Raw genomic sequence first — 22655 nt, 5'->3', positions numbered from 1 at the left:
CCACGATCACGACCACGATCACTACCACGATCACGACCACGATCACTACCACGACCACTACCACGATCACTACCACGATCACGATCACTACCATGATCACTACCATGATCACTACCACGATCATAACTACGATCACGACCACGATCACTACCACGATTACGACCACGATCACTACCACGATCACGACCACGATCACTACCACGATCACTTTCACAATCACTTTCCCAAATCCACTCGCCCACCGTGTGTGTGTGTACCAGGCAGGGCGAGTGAGTGAGTGAGTCTCCACTCGTCCACCGTGTGTGTGTACACCAGGCAGGACGAGTGAGTGAGTGAGTCTCCACTCGCCCACCGTGTGTGTGTGTACCAGGCAGGGCGAGTGAGTGAGTCTCCACTCGCCCACCGTGTGTGTGTGTACCAGGCAGGATGAGCGAGTGAGTGAGTCTCCACTCGCCCACCGTGTGTGTGTGTACACACCAGTCAGAGTGAGTGAGTGACTCTACACTCACCCACCGTGTGTGTGTGTACCAGTCAGAGTGAGTGAGTGAGTCTCCACTCGTCCACCGTGTGTGTGTGTACCAGTCAGAGTGAGTGAGTGACTCTATACTCGTCCACCGTGTGTGTGTACACCCCGCTAGGCCGGACGAGGGAGTGTGAGCGAGTCTCCACTCGCCCACCGTGTGTGTGTGTACCAGTCAGAGTGAGTGAGTCTACACTCGTCCACCGTGTGTGTGTGTACCAGTCAGAGTGAGTGAGTGAGTCTCCACTCGTCCACCGTGTGTGTGTACACCCCGCTAGGCCGGACGTGGGAGTGAGTGAGTGAGTCTACACTCGCCCACCGTGTGTGTGTGTACACCAGGCAGGACGAGTGAGTGAGTCTACAGTCGTCCACCGTGTGTGTGTACACCCCGCTAGGCCGGACGAGGGAGTGCGAGCGAGTCTCGGCTCCGCGTGGAAGCAGAGCAGAGCAGCGACCTGGAGAACGCCCTCATCAGGCTGGAGGAGGAGCAGCAGAGGTACGATACACCACTACCTGTTACACTACCTGTTACACTACTACTCCACTAGCTGTTACACTACTACTCTAGCTGTTACACTACTACTACACTAGCTGTTACACTACTAGCTGTTACACTACCTGTTACACTACCTGTTACACTACTACTACACTAGCTGTTACACTACCTGTTACACTACTACTACACTACCTGTTACACTACCTGTTACAGTACCTGTTACACTACTACTACACTAGCTGTTACACTACTACTACACTACCTGTTACACTACCTGTTACACTACCTGTTACACTACTACTACACTAGCTGTTACACTACCTGTTACACTACTACTACACTAGCTGTTATACTACCTGTTACACTACTAGCTGTTACACTACCTGTTACACTACTAGCTGTTACACTACTAGCTGTTACACTACTAGCTGTTACACTACTACTCCACTAGCTGTTATACTACCTGTTACACTACTAGCTGTTACACTACTACTCCACTAGCTGTTACACTACTACTCTAGCTGTTACACTACCTGTTACACTACTACTACACTAGCTGTTACACTACTACTCTAGCTGTTATACTACTACACTAGCTGTTACACTACCTGTTACACTACTAGCTGTTACACTACCTGTTACACTACTAGCTGTTACACTACCTGTTACACTACTACTCCACTAGCTGTTACACTACCTGTTACACTACTAGCTGTTACACTACTAGCTGTTACACTACCTGTTACACTACCTGTTACAGTACCTGTTACACTACTACTCCACTAGCTGTTACACTACTACTCTATCTGTTACACTACCTGTTACACTACCTGTTACACTACTACTACACTAGCTGTTACACTACTACTACATTACCTGTTACACTACCTGTTACACTACTACTACACTAGCTGTTACACTACTACTCTAGCTGTTATACTACTCCACTACCTGTTACACTACCTGTTACACTACTACTACACTAGCTGTTACACTACCTGTTACACTAGCTGTTACACTACCTGTTACACTACCTGTTACAGTACCTGTTACACTACTACTACACTACCTGTTACACTACTACTCTAGCTGTTACACTACTACACTACCTGTTACACTACTACTCTAGCTGTTATACTACTACTGCACTAGCTGTTACACTACCTGTTACACTACTAGCTGTTACACTACTAGCTGTTACACTCCCTGTTACACTACTACTACACTAGCTGTTACACTACTACTACACTACCTGTTACACTACCTGTTACACTACTACTACACTAGCTGTTACACTACTACTCTAGCTGTTATACTACTACTACACTAGCTGTTACACTACCTGTTACACTACTACTCTAGCTGTTACACTACTACTACACTAGCTGTTACACTACTACTACACTACCTGTTACACTACCTGTTACACTACTAGCTGTTACGCTACCTGTTACACTACCTGTTACACTACTACACTACCTGTTACACTACTACTACACTAGCTGTTACACTACCTGTTACACTACTAGCTGTTACACTACTAGCTGTTACACTACCTGTTACACTACTACACTACCTGTTACACTACCTGTTACACTACCTGTTACACTACTACTCTATCTGTTACACTACCTGTTACACTACTAGCTGTTACACTACCTGTTACACTACTACACTACCTGTTACACTACTACTCTATCTGTTACACTACCTGTTACACTACTAGCTGTTACACTACCTGTTACACTACTAGCTGTTACACTACCTGTTACACTACTACTCCACTAGCTGTTACACTACCTGTTACACTACTAGCTGTTACACTACTAGCTGTTACACTACCTGTTACACTACCTGTTACAGTACCTGTTACACTACTACTCCACTAGCTGTTACACTACTACTCTATCTGTTACACTACCTGTTACACTACCTGTTACACTACTACTACACTAGCTGTTACACTACTACTACATTACCTGTTACACTACCTGTTACACTACTACTACACTAGCTGTTACACTACTACTCTAGCTGTTATACTACTCCACTACCTGTTACACTACCTGTTACACTACTACTACACTAGCTGTTACACTACCTGTTACACTAGCTGTTACACTACCTGTTACACTACCTGTTACAGTACCTGTTACACTACTACTACACTGCCTGTTACACTACTACTCTAGCTGTTACACTACTACACTACCTGTTACACTACTACTCTAGCTGTTATACTACTACTGCACTAGCTGTTACACTACCTGTTACACTACTAGCTGTTACACTACTAGCTGTTACACTCCCTGTTACACTACTACTACTACACTAGCTGTTACACTACTACTACACTACCTGTTACACTACCTGTTACACTACTACTACACTAGCTGTTACACTACTACTCTAGCTGTTATACTACTACTACACTAGCTGTTACACTACCTGTTACACTACTACTCTAGCTGTTACACTACTACTACACTAGCTGTTATACTACTACTGCACTAGCTGTTACACTACCTGTTACACTACTAGCTGTTACACTACTAGCTGTTACACTCCCTGTTACACTACTACTACTACACTAGCTGTTACACTACTACTACACTACCTGTTACACTACCTGTTACACTACTACTACACTAGCTGTTACACTACTACTCTAGCTGTTATACTACTACTACACTAGCTGTTACACTACCTGTTACACTACTACTCTAGCTGTTACACTACTACTACACTAGCTGTTACACTACTACTACACTACCTGTTACACTACCTGTTACACTACTAGCTGTTACGCTACCTGTTACACTACCTGTTACACTACTACACTACCTGTTACACTACTACTACACTAGCTGTTACACTACCTGTTACACTACTAGCTGTTACACTACTAGCTGTTACACTACCTGTTACACTACTACACTACCTGTTACACTACCTGTTACACTACCTGTTACACTACTACTCTATCTGTTACACTACCTGTTACACTACTAGCTGTTACACTACCTGTTACACTACTACACTACCTGTTACACTACTACTCTATCTGTTACACTACCTGTTACACTACTAGCTGTTATACTACCTGTTACACTACCTGTTACACTACTACACTACCTGTTACACTACTACACTACCTGTTACACTACCTGTTACACTACTAGCTGTTACACTACTACACTGTCTGTTACACTACCTGATACACTACTAGCTGTTACACTACTACTCTATCTGTTACACTACCTGATACACTACTAGCTGTTACACTACCTGTTACACTACTAGCTGTTACACTACCTGTTACACTACCTGTTGCACTACCTGTTACACTACTACTCTAGCTGTTATACTACTACTACACTAGCTGTTACACTACTACTACACTACCTGTTACAGTACCTGTTACACTACTATACTAGCTGTTACACTACTACACCAGCTGTTACACTACTACACTACCTGTTACACTACTACACTACCTGTTACACTACTACTACACTAGCTGTTACACTACTACACTAGCTGTTACACTACTACACTACCTGATACACTACTACACTACCTGTTACACTACTACACTACCTGATACACTACGACACTACCTGTTACACTACTACACTACCTGTTACACTACTACACTTGCTGTTACACTACTACACTACGTGTTACACTTCTACACTACCTGATACACTACTACACTACCTGTTACACTACTACACTACCTGTTACATTACTACACTAGCTGTTACACTACTACACTACCTGTTACACTACTAGCTGTTACACTACCTGTTACACTACTAGCTGTTACACTACCTGTTACACTACTACTCCACTAGCTGTTACACTACCTGTTACACTACTAGCTGTTACACTACTAGCTGTTACACTACCTGTTACACTACCTGTTACAGTACCTGTTACACTACTACTCCACTAGCTGTTACACTACTACTCTATCTGTTACACTACCTGTTACACTACCTGTTACACTACTACTACACTAGCTGTTACACTACTACTACATTACCTGTTACACTACCTGTTACACTACTACTACACTAGCTGTTACACTACTACTCTAGCTGTTATACTACTCCACTACCTGTTACACTACCTGTTACACTACTACTACACTAGCTGTTACACTACCTGTTACACTAGCTGTTACACTACCTGTTACACTACCTGTTACAGTACCTGTTACACTACTACTACACTGCCTGTTACACTACTACTCTAGCTGTTACACTACTACACTACCTGTTACACTACTACTCTAGCTGTTATACTACTACTGCACTAGCTGTTACACTACCTGTTACACTACTAGCTGTTACACTACTAGCTGTTACACTCCCTGTTACACTACTACTACTACACTAGCTGTTACACTACTACTACACTACCTGTTACACTACCTGTTACACTACTACTACACTAGCTGTTACACTACTACTCTAGCTGTTATACTACTACTACACTAGCTGTTACACTACCTGTTACACTACTACTCTAGCTGTTACACTACTACTACACTAGCTGTTACACTACTACTACACTACCTGTTACACTACCTGTTACACTACTAGCTGTTACGCTACCTGTTACACTACCTGTTACACTACTACACTACCTGTTACACTACTACTACACTAGCTGTTACACTACCTGTTACACTACTAGCTGTTACACTACTAGCTGTTACACTACCTGTTACACTACTACACTACCTGTTACACTACCTGTTACACTACCTGTTACACTACTACTCTATCTGTTACACTACCTGTTACACTACTAGCTGTTACACTACCTGTTACACTACTACACTACCTGTTACACTACTACTCTATCTGTTACACTACCTGTTACACTACTAGCTGTTATACTACCTGTTACACTACCTGTTACACTACTACACTACCTGTTACACTACTACACTACCTGTTACACTACCTGTTACACTACTAGCTGTTACACTACTACACTGTCTGTTACACTACCTGATACACTACTAGCTGTTACACTACTACTCTATCTGTTACACTACCTGATACACTACTAGCTGTTACACTACCTGTTACACTACTAGCTGTTACACTACCTGTTACACTACCTGTTGCACTACCTGTTACACTACTACTCTAGCTGTTATACTACTACTACACTAGCTGTTACACTACTACTACACTACCTGTTACAGTACCTGTTACACTACTATACTAGCTGTTACACTACTACACCAGCTGTTACACTACTACACTACCTGTTACACTACTACACTACCTGTTACACTACTACTACACTAGCTGTTACACTACTACACTAGCTGTTACACTACTACACTACCTGATACACTACTACACTACCTGTTACACTACTACACTACCTGATACACTACGACACTACCTGTTACACTACTACACTACCTGTTACACTACTACACTTGCTGTTACACTACTACACTACGTGTTACACTTCTACACTACCTGATACACTACTACACTACCTGTTACACTACTACACTACCTGTTACATTACTACACTAGCTGTTACACTACTACACTACCTGTTACACTACTACACTACCTGATATACTACTACACTACCTGATACACTACTACACTACCTGATACACTACTACACTACCTCCACTTAACTCTGCCTTAACTCTCAACTTAACTCTTCCTTAACTCTCCCTTATCTCTCCTTTATCTCTCCCTTAACTCTCCACTTAACTCTCCACTTAACTCTCCCTTAACTCTCCCTTAGCTCTCCCTTAACTCTCCACTTAACTCTCCCTTAACTCTCCCTTAACTCTCCACTTAACTCTCCACTTAACTCTCACTTAACTCTCCCTTAACTCTCCCTTAACTCTCCCTTAACTCTCCACTTAACTCTCCTTTAACTCTCCCTTAACTCTCCCTTAACTCTCCCTTAACTCTCCACTTAACTCTCCCTTAACTCTCCCTTAACTCTCCCTTAACTCTCCCTTAACTCTCCCTTAACTCTCCCTTAACTCTCCACTTACCTCTCCCTTAACTCTCCCTTAACTCTCCCTTAACTCTCCCTTAACTCTCCCTTAACTCTCCCTTAACTCTCCCTTAACTCTCCCTTAACTCTCCCTTAACTCTCCCTTAACTCTCCCTTAACTCTCCCTTAACTCTCCACTTAACTCTCCCTTAACTCTCCCTTAACTCTCCACTTAACTCTCCCTTAACTCTCCACTTAACTCTCCACTTAACTCTCCACTTAACTCTCCACTTAACTCTCCCTTAACTCTCCCTTAACTCTCCACTTAACTCTCCCTTAACTCTCCCTTGACTCTCCACTTAACTCTCCACTTAACTCTCCACTTAACTCTCCACTTAACTCTCCCTTAACTCTCCACTTAACTCTCCACTTAACTCTCCACTTAACTCTCCCTTAACTCTCCCTTAACTCTCCCTTAACTCTCCCTTAACTCTCCCATAACTCTCCCTTAACTCTCCACTTAACTCTCCCTTAACTCTCCCTTAACTCTCCACTTAACTCTCCCTTAACTCTCCCTTAACTCTCCCTTAACTCTCCACTTAACTCTCCACTTAACTCTCCCTTAACTCTCCACTTAACTCTCCCTTAACTCTTTTATAACTCTCCCTCAACTCTCCCTTAACTCTCCCCTAACTCTCCCTTAACTCTCCACTTAACTCTCCACTTAACTCTCCACTTAACTCTCACTTAACTCTCCACTTAACTCTCCCTTAACTCTCCTATAACTCTCCCTTAACTCTCCCTTAACTCTCCACTTAACTCTCCCTTAACTCTCCCTTAACTCTCCACTTAACTCTCCCTTAACTCTCCCTTAACTCTCCCCCTGTCAGGAGCCTGAGCCTGGCCCAGGTAAACTCGATGCTGCGTGAGCAGCTGGACCAGGCCAACGCAGCCAATCAGGCGCTCAGCGACGACATCCGCAAGCTCACCACCGATTGGACGAGGGCCCGCGAGGAGCTGGAGCTCAAGGAATCCGATTGGAGGAGGGAGGAGGAGGTTCGTTAATTTATTCACGGGCCCCGCTGTGTGGTGCTGTAGCCCTAGGGGACACCCCCAGTGGCAGCTGTCCCTGTGTGTGAGTCAGCTGCTGTGTGGTGCTGTAGCCCTAGGGGACACCCCCAGTGACAGCTGTCCCTGTGTGTGAGTCTGCTGCTGGTGTGTGGTGCTGTGTGGTGCTGTGTGGTGCTGTGTGGTGCTGTAGCCCTAGGGGGCACCCCCAGTGACAGCTGTCTCTGTGTGTGAGTCTGCTGCTGCTGTGTGATGCTGTAGCCCTAGGGGACACCCCCAGTGACAGCTGTCTCTGTGTGTGAGTCTGCTGCTGGTGTGTGGTGCTGTAGCCTTAGGGGACACCCCCAGTGACAGCTGTCTCTGTGTGCGAGTCTGCTGTGTCGTGGTGTGTGGTGCTGTGTGGTGCTGTGTGGTGCTGTAGCCCTAGGGGGCACCCCCAGTGACAGCTGTCTCTGTAACCCTCTCTCTGCCTGCAGTCCTACACGAGTTACTTCAGCAGCGAGCACAGCCGCCTGCTGGCTCTGTGTGTGAGCCTGCTGCTGCTGCTGTGTGGTGCTGTGTGGTGCTGTGTGGTGCTGTGTGGTGCTGTAGCCCTAGGGGGCACCCCCAGTGACAGCTATCCCTGTAACCCTCTCTCTCTGCAGTCCTACACGAGTTACTTCAGCAGCGAGCACAGCCGCCTGCTGGCTCTGTGTGTGAGCCTGCTGTGTGGTGCTGTGTGGTGCTGTGTGGTGCTGTGTGGTGCTGTAGCCCTAGGGGACACCTCCAGTGACAGCTGTCTCTGTGTGTGAGTCTGCTGCTGGTGCTGTGTGGTGCTGTAGCCCTAGGGGGCACCCCCAGTGACAGCTGTCTCTGTAACCCTCTCTCTCTGCAGTCCTACACGAGTTACTTCAGCAGCGAGCACAGCCGCCTGCTGGCTCTGTGTGTGAGCCTGGTGGTGTGTGGTGGTGCTGTGTGGTGCTGTGTGGTGCTGTGTGGTGCTGTGTGAGTCTGCTGCTGCTGCTGCTGCTGTGTGGTGCTGTGTGGTGCTGTGTGGTGCTGTGTGGTGCTGTGTGAGTCTGCTGCTGCTGCTGTGTGGTGCTGTGTGGTGCTGTAGCCCTAGGGGGCACCCCCAGTGACAGCTATCCCTGTAACCCACCTCTCTCTCTCTGCAGTCCTACACGAGTTACTTCAGCAGCGAGCACAGCCGCCTGCTGGCTCTGTGTGTGAGTCAGCTGTGTGGTGCTGTGTGGTGCTGTGTGGTGCTGTGTGGTGCTGTGTGAGTCAGCTGCTGCTGTGTGGTGCTGTAGCCCTAGGGGGCACCCCCAGTGACAGCTATCCCTGTGTGTAACCCACCTCTCTCTCCGCAGTCCTACACGAGTTACTTCAGCAGCGAGCACAGCCGCCTGCTGGCTCTGTGTGTGGTGCTGTGTGGTGCTGTGTGAGTCTGCTGCTGCTGTGTGGTGCTGTGTGGGGCTGTGTGGTGCTGTGTGGTGCTGTAGCCCTAGGGGGCACCCCCAGTGACAGCTATCCCTGTAACCCACCCCTCTCTCTCTCCGCAGTCCTACACGAGTTACTTCAGCAGCGAGCACAGCCGCCTGCTGGCTCTGTGTGTGGGTCTGCTGTGTGGTGCTGTGTGGTGCTGTGTGGTGCTGTGTGGTGCTGTAGCCCTAGGGGACACCCCCAGTGACAGCTGTCTCTGTGTGTGAGTCTGCTGCTGGTGTGTGGTGCTGTAGCCTTAGGGGACACCCCCAGTGACAGCTGTCTCTGTGTGCGAGTCTGCTGTGTCGTGGTGTGTGGTGCTGTGTGGTGCTGTGTGGTGCTGTAGCCCTAGGGGGCACCCCCAGTGACAGCTGTCTCTGTAACCCTCTCTCTGCCTGCAGTCCTACACGAGTTACTTCAGCAGCGAGCACAGCCGCCTGCTGGCTCTGTGTGTGAGCCTGCTGTGTGGTGCTGTGTGGTGCTGTGTGGTGCTGTGTGAGTCTGCTGCTGTGTGTGAGTCTGCTGCTGTGTGGTGCTGTGTGGTGCTGTGTGGTGCTGTGTGAGTCAGCTGCTGGTGCTGTGTGGTGCTGTAGCCCTAGGGGGCACCCCCAGTGACAGCTATCCCTGTGTGTAACCCACCTCTCTCTCTCTGCAGTCCTACACGAGTTACTTCAGCAGCGAGCACAGCCGCCTGCTGGCTCTGTGTGTGAGCCTGCTGCTGGTGCTGTGTGGTGCTGTGTGGTGCTGTGTGGTGCTGTAGCCCTAGGGGGCACCCCCAGTGACAGCTATCCCTGTAACCCACCCCTCTCTCTCTCCGCAGTCCTACACGAGTTACTTCAGCAGCGAGCACAGCCGCCTGCTGGCTCTGTGTGTGGGTCTGCTGTGTGGTGCTGTGTGGTGCTGTGTGGTGCTGTAGCCCTAGGGGACACCTCCAGTGACAGCTGTCTCTGTGTGTGAGTCTGCTGCTGGTGCTGTGTGGTGCTGTAGCCCTAGGGGGCACCCCCAGTAACAGCTGTCTCTGTAACCCTCTCTCTCTGCAGTCCTACACGAGTTACTTCAGCAGCGAGCACAGCCGCCTGCTGGCTCTGTGTGTGAGCCTGGTGGTGTGTGGTGGTGCTGTGTGGTGCTGTGTGGTGCTGTGTGGTGCTGTGTGAGTCTGCTGCTGCTGCTGCTGCTGTGTGGTGCTGTGTGGTGCTGTGTGGTGCTGTGTGGTGCTGTGTGAGTCTGCTGCTGCTGCTGTGTGGTGCTGTGTGGTGCTGTAGCCCTAGGGGGCACCCCCAGTGACAGCTATCCCTGTAACCCACCTCTCTCTCTCTGCAGTCCTACACGAGTTACTTCAGCAGCGAGCACAGCCGCCTGCTGGCTCTGTGTGTGAGTCAGCTGTGTGGTGCTGTGTGGTGCTGTGTGGTGCTGTGTGGTGCTGTGTGAGTCAGCTGCTGCTGTGTGGTGCTGTAGCCCTAGGGGGCACCCCCAGTGACAGCTATCCCTGTGTGTAACCCACCTCTCTCTCCGCAGTCCTACACGAGTTACTTCAGCAGCGAGCACAGCCGCCTGCTGGCTCTGTGTGTGGTGCTGTGTGGTGCTGTGTGAGCCTGCTGGTGCTGTGTAGTGCTGTGTGGGGCTGTGTGGTGCTGTGTGGTGCTGTGTGGTGCTGTGTGGTGCTGTGTGGTGCTGTGTGGTGCTGTGTGAGCCTGCTGCTGCTGCTGTGTGGTGCTGTGTGGGGCTGTGTGGTGCTGTGTGGTGCTGTAGCCCTAGGGGGCACCCCCAGTGACAGCTATCCCTGTAACCCTCTCTCTCTCTCCGCAGTCCTACACGAGTTACTTCAGCAGCGAGCACAGCCGCCTGCTGGCTCTGTGTGTGAGTCAGCTGTGTGGTGCTGTAGCCCTAGGGGGCACCCCCAGTGACAGCTGTCTCTGTGTGTAACCCACCCCTCTCTCTCTGCCTGCAGTCCTACACGAGTTACTTCAGCAGCGAGCACAGCCGCCTGCTGGCTCTGTGTGTGAGCCTGCTGGTGCTGTGTGGGGCTGTGTGGTGCTGTGTGGTGATGTAGCCCTAGGGGGCACCCCCAGTGACAGCTGGCTCTGTGTGTAACCCACCCACCTCTCTCCGCAGTCCTACACGAGTTACTTCAGCAGCGAGCACAGCCGCCTGCTGGCTCTGTGTGTGAGCCTGCTGCTGGTGCTGTGTGGTGCTGTGTGGTGCTGTGTGGTGCTGTAGCCCTAGGGGGCACCCCCAGTGACAGCTATCCCTGTAACCCTCTCTCTCTCTGCCTGCAGTCCTACACGAGTTACTTCAGCAGCGAGCACAGCCGCCTGCTGGCTCTGTGTGTGAGTCTGCTGCTGTGTGGTGCTGTGTGGTGCTGTGTGGTGCTGTGTGGTGCTGTGTGAGTCTGCTGCTGCTGCTGTGTGGTGCTGTGTGGTGCTGTAGCCCTAGGGGGCACCCCCAGTGACAGCTATCCCTGTAACCCTCTCTCTCCGCAGTCCTACACGAGTTACTTCAGCAGCGAGCACAGCCGCCTGCTGGCTCTGTGTGTGAGTCTGCTGTGTGGTGCTGTGTGGTGCTGTGTGGGGCTGTAGCCCTAGGGGGCACCCCCAGTGACAGCTGTCTCTGTAACCCTCTCTCTGCCTGCAGTCCTACACGAGTTACTTCAGCAGCGAGCACAGCCGCCTGCTGGCTCTGTGTGTGAGCCTGCTGTGTGGTGCTGTGTGGTGCTGTGTGGTGCTGTGTGAGTCTGCTGCTGTGTGTGAGTCTGCTGCTGTGTGGTGCTGTGTGGTGCTGTGTGGTGCTGTGTGAGTCAGCTGCTGGTGCTGTGTGGTGCTGTAGCCCTAGGGGGCACCCCCAGTGACAGCTATCCCTGTGTGTAACCCACCTCTCTCTCTCTGCAGTCCTACACGAGTTACTTCAGCAGCGAGCACAGCCGCCTGCTGGCTCTGTGTGTGAGCCTGCTGCTGGTGCTGTGTGGTGCTGTGTGGTGCTGTGTGGTGCTGTAGCCCTAGGGGGCACCCCCAGTGACAGCTATCCCTGTAACCCACCCCTCTCTCTCTCCGCAGTCCTACACGAGTTACTTCAGCAGCGAGCACAGCCGCCTGCTGGCTCTGTGTGTGGGTCTGCTGTGTGGTGCTGTGTGGTGCTGTGTGGTGCTGTGTGGTGCTGTAGCCCTAGGGGACACCTCCAGTGACAGCTGTCTCTGTGTGTGAGTCTGCTGCTGGTGCTGTGTGGTGCTGTAGCCCTAGGGGGCACCCCCAGTAACAGCTGTCTCTGTAACCCTCTCTCTCTGCAGTCCTACACGAGTTACTTCAGCAGCGAGCACAGCCGCCTGCTGGCTCTGTGTGTGAGCCTGGTGGTGTGTGGTGGTGCTGTGTGGTGCTGTGTGGTGCTGTGTGGTGCTGTGTGAGTCTGCTGCTGCTGCTGCTGCTGTGTGGTGCTGTGTGGTGCTGTGTGGTGCTGTGTGGTGCTGTGTGAGTCTGCTGCTGCTGCTGTGTGGTGCTGTGTGGTGCTGTAGCCCTAGGGGGCACCCCCAGTGACAGCTATCCCTGTAACCCACCTCTCTCTCTCTGCAGTCCTACACGAGTTACTTCAGCAGCGAGCACAGCCGCCTGCTGGCTCTGTGTGTGAGTCAGCTGTGTGGTGCTGTGTGGTGCTGTGTGGTGCTGTGTGGTGCTGTGTGAGTCAGCTGCTGCTGTGTGGTGCTGTAGCCCTAGGGGGCACCCCCAGTGACAGCTATCCCTGTGTGTAACCCACCTCTCTCTCCGCAGTCCTACACGAGTTACTTCAGCAGCGAGCACAGCCGCCTGCTGGCTCTGTGTGTGGTGCTGTGTGGTGCTGTGTGAGCCTGCTGGTGCTGTGTAGTGCTGTGTGGGGCTGTGTGGTGCTGTGTGGTGCTGTGTGGTGCTGTGTGGTGCTGTGTGGTGCTGTGTGGTGCTGTGTGAGCCTGCTGCTGCTGCTGTGTGGTGCTGTGTGGGGCTGTGTGGTGCTGTGTGGTGCTGTAGCCCTAGGGGGCACCCCCAGTGACAGCTATCCCTGTAACCCTCTCTCTCTCTCCGCAGTCCTACACGAGTTACTTCAGCAGCGAGCACAGCCGCCTGCTGGCTCTGTGTGTGAGTCAGCTGTGTGGTGCTGTAGCCCTAGGGGGCACCCCCAGTGACAGCTGTCTCTGTGTGTAACCCACCCCTCTCTCTCTGCCTGCAGTCCTACACGAGTTACTTCAGCAGCGAGCACAGCCGCCTGCTGGCTCTGTGTGTGAGCCTGCTGGTGCTGTGTGGGGCTGTGTGGTGCTGTGTGGTGATGTAGCCCTAGGGGGCACCCCCAGTGACAGCTGGCTCTGTGTGTAACCCACCCACCTCTCTCCGCAGTCCTACACGAGTTACTTCAGCAGCGAGCACAGCCGCCTGCTGGCTCTGTGTGTGAGCCTGCTGCTGGTGCTGTGTGGTGCTGTGTGGTGCTGTGTGGTGCTGTAGCCCTAGGGGGCACCCCCAGTGACAGCTATCCCTGTAACCCTCTCTCTCTCTGCCTGCAGTCCTACACGAGTTACTTCAGCAGCGAGCACAGCCGCCTGCTGGCTCTGTGTGTGAGTCTGCTGCTGTGTGGTGCTGTGTGGTGCTGTGTGGTGCTGTGTGGTGCTGTGTGAGTCTGCTGCTGCTGCTGTGTGGTGCTGTGTGGTGCTGTAGCCCTAGGGGGCACCCCCAGTGACAGCTATCCCTGTAACCCTCTCTCTCCGCAGTCCTACACGAGTTACTTCAGCAGCGAGCACAGCCGCCTGCTGGCTCTGTGTGTGAGTCTGCTGTGTGGTGCTGTAGCCCTAGGGGGCACCCCCAGTGACAGCTATCCCTGTAACCCTCTCTCTCTCTGCCTGCAGTCCTACACGAGTTACTTCAGCAGCGAGCACAGCCGCCTGCTGGTGCTGTGTGTGAGCCTGCTGCTGGTGCTGTGTGGTGCTGTGTAGTGCTGTGTGGTGCTGTGTGGTGCTGTGTGGTGCTGTGTGAGTCTGCTGCTGCTGCTGTGTGGTGCTGTGTGGTGCTGTGTGGTGCTGTGTGGTGCTGTGTGAGTCTGCTGCTGCTGCTGTGTGGTGCTGTGTGGTGCTGTGTGGTGCTGTGTGGTGCTGTGTGAGTCAGCTGCTGCTGTGTGGTGCTGTAGCCCTAGGGGGCACCCCCAGTGACAGCTGGCTCTGTGTGTAACCCACCCACCTCTCTCCGCAGTCCTACACGAGTTACTTCAGCAGCGAGCACAGCCGCCTGCTGGCTCTGTGGCGCCAGGTGGTTGCCTTCCGGCGGCAGTTCTCAGAGATGAAGTCTGGCACGGAGAGGTCGGTTGTGGTGGGGGGGGTGGGGGGAGTGGGGGGGGAGTGGGTGGGGGAGTGTGGGGGGGAGTGGGGGGGGAGTGGGGGGAGCGGGGGGGGGGAGTGGGGGGGGGAGTGGGGGGGGGAGTGGGGGGGGAGATGTGGTGGGAGTGGGGGGATGTGGGGGGGTGGATGTGGGGGGAGAGGGGGAAGTGGGGGGGATGTAGGGGTGGTGATGTATGTAGGGGTGTAGGTGGGTGGGTGTTGATGTATGTAGGGGTGTAGGTGGGTGGGTGGTGATGTATGTATGGGTGGTGATGTATGTATGGGTGGTGGTGGGTGGGTGGTGATGTATGTAGGGGTGGTGATGTATGTAGGGGTGTAGGTGCGTGGGTGGTGATGTATGTAGGGGTGTAGGTGGGTGGGTGGTCATGTATGTAGGGGTGTAGGTGGGTGGGTGGTGATGTATGTATGGGTGGTGGTGGGTGGGTGGTGATGTATGTAGGGGTGGTGATGTATGTAGGGGTGTAGGTGCGTGGGTGGTGATGTATGTAGGGGTGTAGGTGGGTGGGTGGTCATGTATGTAGGGGTGTAGGTGGGTGGGTGGTGATGTATGTAGGGGTGTAGGTGGGTGGGTGGTGATGTATGTAGGGGTGTAGGTGGTGTGTGGTGATGTATGTAGGGGTGTAGGTGGGTGGGTGGTGATGTATGTAGGGGTGGTGGGTGGGTGGTGATGTATGTAGGGGTGGTGATGTATGTAGGGGTGTAGGTGCGTGGGTGGTGATGTATGTAGGGGTGTAGGTGGGTGGGTGGTCATGTATGTAGGGGTGTAGGTGGGTGGGTGGTGATGTATGTATGGGTGGTGGTGGGTGGGTGGTGATGTATGTAGGGGTGGTGATGTATGTAGGGGTGTAGGTGCGTGGGTGGTGATGTATGTAGGGGTGTAGGTGGGTGGGTGGTCATGTATGTAGGGGTGTAGGTGGGTGGGTGGTGATGTATGTAGGGGTGTAGGTGGGTGGGTGGTGATGTATGTAGGGGTGTAGGTGGTGTGTGGTGATGTATGTAGGGGTGTAGGTGGGTGGGTGGTGATGTATGTAGGGGTGGTGGGTGGGTGGTGATGTATGTAGGGGTGTAGGTGGGTGGGTGGTGATGTATGTAGGGGTGTAGGTGGGTGGGTGGTGATGTATGTAGCGGTGGTGGGTGGGTGGGTGGTGATGTATGTATGGGTGGTGATGTATGTATGGGTGGTGGTGGGTGGGTGGTGATGTATGTAGGGGTGTAGGTGGGTGGGTGGTGATGTATGTAGGGGTGTAGGTGGGTGGGTGTTGATGTATGTATGGGTGTAGGTGGGTGGTGATGTATGTAGGGGTGTAGGTGGGTGGTGATGTATGTATGGGTGTAGGTGGGTGGGTGGTGATGTATGTAGGGGTGTAGGTGGGTGGGTGGTGATGTATGTAGGGGTGTAGGTGGGTGGGTGGTGATGTATGTATGGGTGTAGGTGGGTGGGTGGTGATGTATGTAGGGGTGTAGGTGGGTGGTGATGTATGTAGGGGTGTAGGTGGGTGGTGATGTATGTATGGGTGTAGGTGGGTGGGTGGTGATGTATGTATGGGTGTAGGTGGGTGGGTGGTGATGTATGTATGGGTGTAGGTGGTGGGTGGTGATGTATGTAGGGGTGTAGGTGGGTGGGTGGTGATGTATGTAGGGGTGTAGGTGGGTGGGTGGTGATGTATGTAGGGGTGTAGGTGGGTGGGTGGTGATGTATGTAGGGGTGTAGGTGGGTGGTGATGTATGTATGGGTGTAGGTGGGTGGGTGGTGATGTATGTATGGGTGTAGGTGGGTGGGTGGTGATGTATGTATGGGTGTAGGTGGTGGGTGGTGATGTATGTAGGGGTGTAGGTGGGTGGGTGGTGATGTATGTATGGGTGTAGGTGGGTGGGTGGTGATGTATGTATGGGTGTAGGTGGGTGGGTGGTGATGTATGTAGGGGTGGTGGTGGGTGGGTGGTGATGTATGTATGGGTGGTGATGTATGTAGGGGTGTAGGTGGGTGGGTGGTGATGTATGTATGGGTGTAGGTGGGTGGGTGATGTATGTAGGGGTGTAGGTGGGTGGGTGGTGATGTTTGTAGGGGTGGTGGTGGGTGGGTGGTGATGTATGTAGGGGTGTAGGTGCGTGGGTGGTGATGTATGTATGGGTGTAGGTGGGTGGTGATGTATGTAGGGGTGGTGGGTGGGTGGTGATGTATGTAGGGGTGGTGGGTGGGTGGTTATGTATGTAGGGGTGGTGGGTGGGTGGTGATGTATGTAGGGGTGTAGGTGGGTGGTGATGCATGTATGGGTGGTGGTGGGTGGGTGGTGATGTATGTATGGGTGTAGGTGGGTGGGTGGTGATGTATGTAGGGGTGTAGGTGGGTGGTGATGTATGTATGGGTGGTGGTGGGTGGGTGTTGATGTATGTAGGGGTGTAGGTGGGTGGGTGGTGATGTATGTAGGGGTGTAGGTGGGTGGGTGGTGATGTATGTAAGGGTGTAGGTGGTGTGTGGTGATGTATGTATGGGTGTAGGTGGGTGGGTGGTGATGTATGTATGGGTGTAGGTGGGTGGGTGGTGATGTATGTAGGGGTGTAGGTGGGTGGGTGGTGATATATGTAGGGGTGTAGGTGGGTGGGTGGTGATGTATGTAGGGGTGTAGGTGGGTAGGTGGTGATGTATTTATGGGTGTAGGTGGGTGGGTGGTGATGTATGTATGGGTGTAGGTGGGTGGTGATGTATGTAGGGGTGGTGGGTGGGTGGTGATGTATGTAGGGGTGGTGGTGGGTGGGTGGTGATGTATGTAGGGGTGTAGGTGGGTGGGTGGTGATGTATGTAGGGGTGTAGGTGGGTGGGTGGTGATGTATGTATGGGTGTAGGTGGGTGGGTGGTGATGTGTGTATGGGTGTAGGTGGGTGGGTGGTGATGTATGTAGGGGTGTAGGTGGGTGGGTGGTGATGTGTGTATGGGTGTAGGTGGGTTGGTGGTGATGTATGTAGGGGTGTAGGTGGGTGGGTGGTGATGTATGTATGGGTGTAGGTGGGTGGGTGGTGATGTGTGTATGGGTGTAGGTGGGTGGGTGGTGATGTATGTAGGGGTGTAGGTAGGTGGGTGGTGATGTATGTATGGGTGTAGGTGGGTGGGTGGTGATGTATGTATGGGTGTAGGTGGGTGGGTGGTGATGTATGTGTGGGTGTAGGTGGGTGTGTGGTGATGTATGTGTGGGTGTAGGTGGGTGGGTGGTGATGTATGTAGGGGTGTAGGTGGGTGGGTGGTGATGTATGTAGGGGTGGTGATGTATGTAGGGGTGTAGGTGGGTGGGTGGTGATGTATGTAGGGGTGTAGGTGGGTGGTGATGTATGTAGGGGTGGTGATGTATGTAGGGGTGGTGGTGGGTGGGTGGTGATGTATGTATGGGTGTAGGTGGGTGGGTGGTGATGTATGTGTGGGTGTAGGTGGGTGGGTGGTGATGTATGTATGGGTGGTGGTGGGTGGGTGGTGATGTATGTATTGGTGGTGATGTATGTAGGGGTGTAGGTGGTGGGTGGTGATGTATGTAGGGGTGTAGGTGGGTGGGTGGTGATGTATATAGGGGTGTAGGTGGGTGGTGTGTATGTGTGGGTGTAGGTGGGTGGGTGTTGATGTATGTAGGGGTGTAGGTGGGTGGGTGGTGATGTATGTAGGGGTGTAGGTGGGTGGGTGGTGATGTATGTAGGGGTGTTGATGTATGTAGGGGTGTAGGTGGATGGTGATGTATGTAGGGGTGTAGGTGGATGGTGATGTATGTAGGGATGGTGATGTATGTATGGGTGGTGGTGGGTGGGTGGTGATGTATGTATGGGTGGTGGTGGGTGGGTGGTGATGTATGTATGGGTGGTGGTGGGTGGGTGGTGATGTATGTGTGGGTGGTAGTGGGTGGGTGTTGATGTATGTAGGAGTGGTGGTGGGTGGGTGGTAGTGGGTGGGTGTTGATGTATGTAGGGGTGTGGGTGGGTGGGTGGTGATGTATGTATGGGTGGTGGTGGGTGGGTGTTGATGTATGTATTGGTGATGTATGTATGGGTGTAGGTGGGTGGGTGGTGATGTATGTATGGGTGTAGGTGGGTGGGTGGTGATGTATGTGTGGGTGGTGGTGGGTGTGTGGTGATGTATGTAGGAGTGGTGGTGGGTGGGTGGTGGTGGGTGGGTGTTGATGTATGTAGGAGTGGTGGTGGGTGGGTGGTGGTGGGTGGGTGGTGATGTATGTGTGGGTGGTGGTGGGTGTGTGGTGATGTATGTAGGAGTGGTGGTGGGTGGGTGGTAGTGGGTGGGTGGTGATGTATGTATGGGTGGTAGTGGGTGGGTGGTAGTGGGTGGGTGGTGATGTATGTAGGAGTGGTGGTGGGTGGGTGGTAGTGGGTGGGTGGTGATGTATGTATGGGTGGTAGTGGGTGGGTGTTGATGTATGTAGGAGTGGTGGTGGTGGGTGGTAGTGGGTGGGTGTTGATGTATGTATGGGTGGTAGTGGGTGGGTGGTGATGTATGTAGGAGTGGTGGTGGGTGGGTGGTGGTGGGTGGGTGTTGATGTATGTAGGAGTGGTGGTGGGTGGGTGGTGATGTATGTGTGGGTGTAGGTGGGTGGGTGGTGAGTGGGTGGGTGTTGATGTATGTAGGAGTGGTGGTGGGTGGGTGGTAGTGGGTGGGTGTTGATGTATGTAGGAGTGGTGGTGGGTGGTGGTGGGTGGGTGTTGATGTATGTGTGGGTGTGGGTGGGTGGGTGTTGATGTATGTAGGAGTGGTGGTGGGTGGGTGGTGGTGGGTGGGTGTTGATGTATGTAGGAGTGGTGGTGGGTGGGTGGTAGTGGGTGGGTGTTGATGTATGTATGGGTGGTGGTGGGTGGGTGGTAGTGGGTGGGTGTTGATGTATGTAGGAGTGGTGGTGGGTGGGTGGTGGTGGGTGGGTGTTGATGTATGTAGGAGTGGTGGTGGGTGGGTGGTGGTGGGTGGGTGGTGATGTATGTGTGGGTGTAGGTGGGTGGGTGGTGGTGGGTGGGTGGTGATGTATGTGTGGGTGGTGGTGGGTGGGTGGTGGTGGGTGGGTGTTGATGTATGTAATGGGTGGTGGTGGGTGGGTGGTAGTGGGTGGGTGTTGATGTATGTAGGAGTGGTGGTGGGTGGGTGGTAGTGGGTGGGTGTTGATGCTCCTCACACCAGCGTCAAATCCTCTGCTGCGTCTGTGACGCTGGCCGCTCGCTGGGGTCGCGGGCCGCTCGGGGAGGGGCGGGGGAACCTGCGGACCTTTGACCTTTGAACCTTTGAACCCACGAATCTGCGAACCTGTTAACCTGCGAACCCTTGACCCTGCGAATCTGCGAACATTTGAACCTTTGAACTTTGAACCTTTGACCCTGCGAACCTGCGAACCTGCGAACCTGTGAACCTGCGAATCTGCGAACATTTGAACCTTTGAACTTTGAACCTTGGCGTTGATAAAGAAGGTGCCTCCTGGAAAACCTTGTCTCCCGCCCTCGCTTTGATGCTGCCACACGGAACGGGGGGCAGGGGGGGGCGGGGGGGGGTAGGGGGGGGCAGGGGGGGGGGCAGGGGGGGCAGAACGTGGGATGGCGGAGGGGCGCGATTTATAAATGTGTGGTCGTGTTAACCACCACCACCACCTCCACTATCACCACCACCACTATCACCACCACCACCACCACCTCCACCACCACCTCCACCACCATCACCACTATCACCACCACCACCTCCACCACTATCACCACCACCCCCACCACCACCATCACCATCACCACCACCTCCACCACCACCACCATCACCACCACCAACACCACCACCTCCACCACCACCTCCACCACCACCAATACCTCCACCACCCCCACCACCACCACCTCCAGCACCACCTCCACCATCACCACCACCTCCACCACTATCATCACCACCACCATCACCACCACCCCCACCACCACCACCACCACCACCCTTACCACCACCATCACCACCCCCACCACCACCTCCACCGTCTCCACCACCTCCACCACCACCACCACCACCCTCACCACCACCTCCACCACCACCACCATCACCACCACCACCTCCACCACTATCACCACCCTCACCACCACCCTCACCACCGCCTCCACCACCACCACCACCACCACAATCACCACCACCCTCACCACCCTCACCACCACCACCAAGGTCACGTCGGAGCTGCAACCCTTCCGTGCGTGCCGGAAAGACCTTGACAGCCCGTCGGATTTTAACCGCCCACCCACCTCCACCTCCACCCACCTCCACCCACCCACACCACCCACACCACCCACCCCGCCAGGGACATGTCGGAGCTGCGTGCCGACGTCGCCCGAGCCTCTCGCCGCATGCACGCCGCCTGTCTGGGCCTGGCCACGCCGCTGCCGCCCCGCTGGGAGCCGGGCCACGCTCTGTCGGCGCTGGAGCGCCAGAGTAGCGCCGTCGCTCAGCTCGAGCAGCAGCTGAGGGAGCGCGTCGGGGACATGATGAGCCTGCAGGCCAGGGCCGACGCCGAGAAGACGGAGCTCACCGATCGGTGAGATGGTGGTGGTGGGGAGATGGTGGTGGTGGGGAGAGAGATGGGAGAGAGATGGGGGACATGATGAGCCTGCAGGCCAGGGCCGACGCCGAGAAGACGGAGCTCACCGATCGGTGAGATGGGGAGAGAGATGGTGGTGGTGGTGGGGAGAGATGGTGGTGGTGGTGGTGGGGAGAGATGGGAGAGAGATGTGAGAGAGATGGGGGACATGATGAGTCTGCAGGCCAGGGCCGACGCCGAGAAGACGGAGCTCACAGATCGGTGAGAGAGATGGTGGTGGTGGTGGGGAGAGATGGGAAGAGAGATGGGGAGAGAGATGGGGGACATGATGAGCCTGCAGGCCAGGGCCGACGCCGAGAAGACGGAGCTCACCGATCGGTGAGATGGGGAGATGGTGGGGAGAGATGGTGGTGGGGAGAGAGATGTGAGAGAGATGGGAGAGAGATGTGAGAGAGATGGGGAGAGAGATGGGGGACATGATGAGCCTGCAGGCCAGGGCCGACGCCGAGAAGACGGAGCTCACCGATCGGTGAGATGGGGAGATGGTGGGGAGAGATGGTGGTGGGGAGAGAGATGTGAGAGAGATGGGAGAGAGATGTGAGAGAGATGGGGAGAGAGATGGGGGACATGATGAGCCTGCAGGCCAGGGCCGACGCCGAGAAGACGGAGCTCACCGATCGGTGAGATGGGGAGATGGTGGGGAGAGATGGTGGTGGGGAGAGAGATGTGAGAGAGATGGGAGAGAGATGTGAGAGAGATGGGGAGAGAGATGGGGGACATGATGAGCCTGCAGGCCAGGGCCGACGCCGAGAAGACGGAGCTCACCGATCGGTGAGATGGGGAGATGGTGGGGAGAGATGGTGGTGGGGAGAGAGATGTGAGAGAGATGGGAGAGAGATGTGAGAGAGATGGGGAGAGAGATGGGGGACATGATGAGCCTGCAGGCCAGGGCCGACGCCGAGAAGACGGAGCTCACAGATCGGTGAGATGGTGGTGGTGGTTTGGAGAGATGGTGGTGGTGGTGGGGAGAGATGGGAGAGAGATGTGAGAGAGATGGGGGACATGATGAGCCTGCAGGCCAGGGCCGACGCCGAGAAGACGGAGCTCACAGACAGGTGAGATGGGGGAGAGAGAGATGGAGATGGTGGGGAGAGATGGTGGTGGTGGTGGGGAGAGATGGGAGAGAGATGTGAGAGAGATGGGGGACATGATGAGCCTGCAGGCCAGGGCCGACGCCGAGAAGAC

At 53.6% G+C, this 22655-nt stretch overlaps 1 protein-coding gene across 2 annotated transcripts in view; it reads left to right on the top strand.

Moving 5' to 3' along the window:
• The window catches only part of LOC142922653 (rootletin-like), a 94931-nt gene extending 73507 nt beyond the window's left edge, over positions 1-21424 (top strand). For both annotated transcript variants that reach the window (XM_076063485.1, XM_076063486.1), the window contains exons 6-9: positions 916-1016; positions 7901-8066; positions 14735-14841; positions 21174-21424. In XM_076063485.1, coding sequence (XP_075919600.1) covers positions 916-1016; positions 7901-8066; positions 14735-14841; positions 21174-21411 — 612 coding nt within the window. In that variant the 3' untranslated portion in view covers positions 21412-21424. The remainder of the gene's footprint in view (positions 1-915; positions 1017-7900; positions 8067-14734; positions 14842-21173) is intronic.
• The last annotated feature ends 1231 nt before the right edge of the window (positions 21425-22655 follow it).

Source organism: Petromyzon marinus, unplaced genomic scaffold (assembly GCF_048934315.1).
Source record: "Petromyzon marinus isolate PM22_M1 ecotype Great Lakes invasive population unplaced genomic scaffold, UKy_Petmar_22M1.pri1.0 PM_Scaffold_134, whole genome shotgun sequence".
Taxonomy (NCBI): Eukaryota; Metazoa; Chordata; class Hyperoartia; order Petromyzontiformes; family Petromyzontidae; genus Petromyzon; species Petromyzon marinus.
Note: the sequence above shows the minus strand (reverse complement) of the source record. Positions and strands in the feature narration are given on the sequence as shown.